This window comes from Oratosquilla oratoria, unplaced genomic scaffold, assembly GCF_046742065.1.
Source record: "Oratosquilla oratoria isolate Oo_2021 unplaced genomic scaffold, ASM4674206v1 SCAFFOLD93, whole genome shotgun sequence".
Lineage (NCBI taxonomy): Eukaryota > Metazoa > Arthropoda > Malacostraca > Stomatopoda > Squillidae > Oratosquilla > Oratosquilla oratoria.
The window spans coordinates 277,501-279,100 of record NW_027467757.1 but is presented as its reverse complement, the minus strand read 5'-3'; the positions used below and the strand labels follow the sequence as shown (position 1 = coordinate 279,100).

At 35.7% G+C, this 1,600-nt stretch overlaps 1 protein-coding gene across 1 annotated transcript in view; it reads left to right on the top strand.

Moving 5' to 3' along the window:
* Positions 1–442: 442 nt before the first annotated feature.
* LOC143024117 (E3 SUMO-protein ligase KIAA1586-like) overlaps positions 443–1,600 on the top strand; it is a 1,329-nt gene continuing 171 nt past the window's right edge. Inside the window, exon 1 of the mRNA XM_076182887.1 lies at positions 443–1,600. This exon is cut by the window's right edge and continues 171 nt beyond it. Within this exon, the coding sequence (XP_076039002.1) occupies positions 443–1,600 (1,158 nt within the window).

Sequence of the window (1,600 nt, the reverse complement as noted above, 5' to 3'; positions counted from 1 at the left end):
GCCGCTTCATCTCTGCCAGACTGCTGGAGTGCGATGCAATACGAGGATTTTCAAAAAAAGTATGATGGATTGATTTCTCGTAGCAAGAAACTTGGTTGTGATCATTGTGCCAAATTTGATTCTCTAAATATAAAAGGAATTAGAGTTTCAGTTGAATGGGGAAGCTGCAGTGTCGAAGCCTCAGGAAAGAATAAAACCATTCAGCAAGCATCTCTCAGGAAAAAAATGAAGGAGCATTTTTCATCAAAGGCACATAGTGTCTGTGTAAAGCAACAAGAGGATCATGCATATGATGCAATTACGAAAAGTTTTGATAAAATGAATGAGAGATATATTGCCTCTACATGCAGTTTTCAATACAGTCTACAGTTTGGCAAAAAGATGCAGGCCATTTTCTGATGTTGAAGATGAGATTGAACTTCAAATAAGAAATGGAGTTGACATGGGTGTTGGACTTCATTCTCGCAAAACTGCTGTGAAAATAGTAGACCACATTGCAAAGGATATAAAGAATGAAATATTTACCAAAATCATTGAACAAAATTTGAAAATTTGTGTCATCGTGGATGAAGCTTCAACCATCTCTAATAAACCAGTTGTTATAATTTTTCTGAAGATTGAAGATAGTGATCTATCACCAACAATTTTCTTTGATTTGGTCGAATTGGAAGGACAAGGAGCAGAACAAATATATGCGTCGCTGTTAAAGAGTTTGCATGATGGTGGGTTTGACAATGAATATTTGAGAAATAATTTAATTGCTTTCTGTTCAGATGGGGCAAGTGTAATGCTTGGGCGCAATTCTGGGGTAGGCATTAGACTTAGGAATGATTATCCTAACATTGTCCTTTGGCATTGCTTAAATCATCGTTTGCAACTTGTTTTGGACGATTCTGTCAATGACATAAAACAAGTGAACCATTTCAAAATATTCATGGATAAAATCTACACAATTTTTCACCAATCAAACAAAAACCAAATGCAACTCTTTAAAATTTCAGAAGAGCTTGGGCAACAAATTCTGAAGATAGGTAGAGTTCTAGGACCAAGGTGGGCTGCTTGCAGTCTAAGATCTGCGCTTGCTGTGTGGCGTTCTTATCCAGCATTGTATAAATATTTTTCTAGTGAAGCAAAATATTCAGGGATGGCTGCATGTCTTTGCAACAAGCATTTCTTAGAGGATTTGGCACTAATGATAGATATACTTCAAGAAATTTCCTTGCTTTCTAATGCTCTTCAAGCCAGAAGTTTAACATTGAAAAAAGCTGAACAGCTAATAAAAAGGACCATTAAGGCATTTGAAATGCTTAAAGAAAACAAAGGAACCTATGAAACGAAAATCGATGTCAGAGCTACTTCAGATGCTTTTAAGGATATTCATTTTGTTGAAAATAACAAAGTCATTAACCTTCCTCGTCAAAAACTACTTGAAACAGTAATAGAAAATATGAAAAAAAGGGTGATGAGCTGTGACAGTTTAACATCAAAGAACAATGAACTAGATGATAAAATTCATGATCTGATTAATTTTCTTGAGCCCAATTCGTGGAATATTGAGGAAGTAGTAGTACCTTGGAGAGCTGCAGAAGAAAAACTGAGG